The sequence below is a fragment of the Phanerochaete carnosa genome (assembly GCF_000300595.1).
Source record: "Phanerochaete carnosa HHB-10118-sp unplaced genomic scaffold PHACAscaffold_194, whole genome shotgun sequence".
Taxonomy (NCBI): domain Eukaryota; kingdom Fungi; phylum Basidiomycota; class Agaricomycetes; order Polyporales; family Phanerochaetaceae; genus Phanerochaete; species Phanerochaete carnosa.
In genome coordinates this window covers 4,118-6,065 of record NW_006767821.1, presented here as the reverse complement: position 1 = coordinate 6,065, position 1,948 = coordinate 4,118, and the positions used below count along the sequence as shown (strand labels likewise).

Here is a 1,948-nt window from a genome sequence, read left to right as displayed (position 1 = left end):
TGCGAAGAACATTTGGTGGGAATGACGGCCCGGTAACGGCGAAGGCAAGTGGTGCAGGGTGAGCCAGAGCACGCATATCAGGTGCTCGCAGCTGTGATGGCACTGTAACTGACATGCACATAGACCTGAGGTCGAAGCTCGTCTTATCGAAAGAGTTGTCCCATTAGCTCTGATCGTTTAGCGGGGACTTGTCATCGTGCACAACATAGGTGTCGAAGCGCTGGTCGCTGGTCGCATTCTTGACTCCAAGCACATTCAAGCCGATACGAGAGAAAGCGACCTGCAGACTCGGGTGGGTGATGAGGAGAAGCTCTACGGATGATCCAGCACGCCGGTTACGGTTCGTCAGCTCGAGAATGCAGCTGACGTCGTTTTTCGCGAAGGACGGCTTGAACTCGGCGAGAGCAGCGTGGAACAATCACACGTCCTCGATGAATATATATGAAGCATCTCTCCTATCTGAGATGATTTTAAAGACTGGCAGGAAGCCGAGGTGTGACGTACCATCAGGAACAAGTAGATGACACTGCCCTGAACATCGTTAGGATCTAGCAGCTCGCAGACCCCCTGTTCAGCAACGGAGATATAGGGGGCGAGATAGCTGAGCGCTACTGGTGGCTAGTCGCAGCGAATTGAGGGTGAAGACGGAGAATGGTGCGACGCGGAAGATACTTATTCGCGTGCGTCGAAGCCCAGCGGTAGCCCTAAACTATTAGTCATAGTGCATAAGGTCGAGAAGTGTCGGAATAAGTGAGTAGAGCTAGCTTGAAATTCTTACATGCGAATATACGTCTGGGGCATGTGCTGAAAGTTCCCGTGCCCGTGGTGGTAGCAGCTGCCAAGAACGAATGCCATTACGTAATCAGTATCATGTGACCTTTCCCATCCTAAAGTGAGGGATGGCCTGAGAAGGCGTTACAACCACGCAACAATGAAAACATACCCTCTGAGTTATCTTATATCTTATTGTACTATCCGAACAAGTTACTCAAAGCCAAGTTATGTCGACCCAGAGACCAGACGCTATTGGGTACTACCACCGGGTAAGCTGAGGTGGGGTAACTGGTTGTCGTGAGCAAACTGCCGAGGCATTCCCCATGTGTGGTGCGTTCTCAATCCACGGAGCACGAGAAGCTCGTACTTAGCGCTATCATAGAAAACAGGTACCGCATCGCGCGACCGTGCCTCTGTATAAGCTATGATGCCCCCCACATCTGCACAGCACGCTGCTCTGTCATGTCGTCCCACAATTCAAACGTCACGTCTGCTGACATTTGTGGTAAAGCGCCGATGTTATTCCTAGTACGCGTACTTTAAGGTTTCGGTCCACCTCTCCACGCGTGTGTATTTACGGTTTTCGTGTAGGGACTACAATTTCTCATGACTATATGGTCCGAGGCACTCGAATATCAGTCACGAGCCGGCCTGTAATGGCTTTCTGATCCAGCTGACTCTGACTTCATGCTCTTTGGCATTCTTGCTCGTATTTAAATCAGTCGCACTGTATATGTATTATGTTGATGGATGGCGAACCGGCATCACTGGTAAATCCGCATAAATTTGGCAAGCTTGGGAGCCGATTGGGTTAGGACCTGCGCGGGCTGGGCGATTTGATCCGCACACGGATAAGCCCGAATTCCTGAATGGCCATCACATCTCCCAACACCCTGCGGTAAATACAGCGCCTCCAGGACCAGGACAGCAAGATCAATGCCACGAACATGAGCGCTTGGGCGGCGAGAGGGGGAACAAACGCACGGCGGCTGCGGGGCGCGTGTGGTCACGGAGGGGTGAGTACGGGGTGCAGAGGGTAGCGGCTGGACGAGGGATTGACTGCGTGAGTCCCAGCGAAGTGAGAGTGCTACTACGGCTGTTTGCGCATACCACGTGTGCACAGGCTTGTCGACCTCATGCAAGTCGCGCGCCCACAGTGGCATCCGCTCAAGTC

General features: G+C 52.7%; 1 protein-coding gene across 1 annotated transcript; it reads right to left on the bottom strand.

Moving 5' to 3' along the window:
• Positions 1 to 70: 70 nt before the first annotated feature.
• Positions 71 to 1,937, bottom strand: PHACADRAFT_214609 (uncharacterized protein; the record flags this gene model as incomplete). The annotated part of the gene is made up of 4 exons (XM_007402494.1): positions 71 to 388; positions 505 to 618; positions 1,759 to 1,833; positions 1,896 to 1,937. 4 exons carry the CDS (start codon positions 1,935 to 1,937, stop codon positions 164 to 166), a joined length of 456 nt encoding a protein of 151 aa, XP_007402556.1. The 3' UTR covers positions 71 to 163.
• Between the last annotated feature and the right edge of the window lie 11 nt (positions 1,938 to 1,948).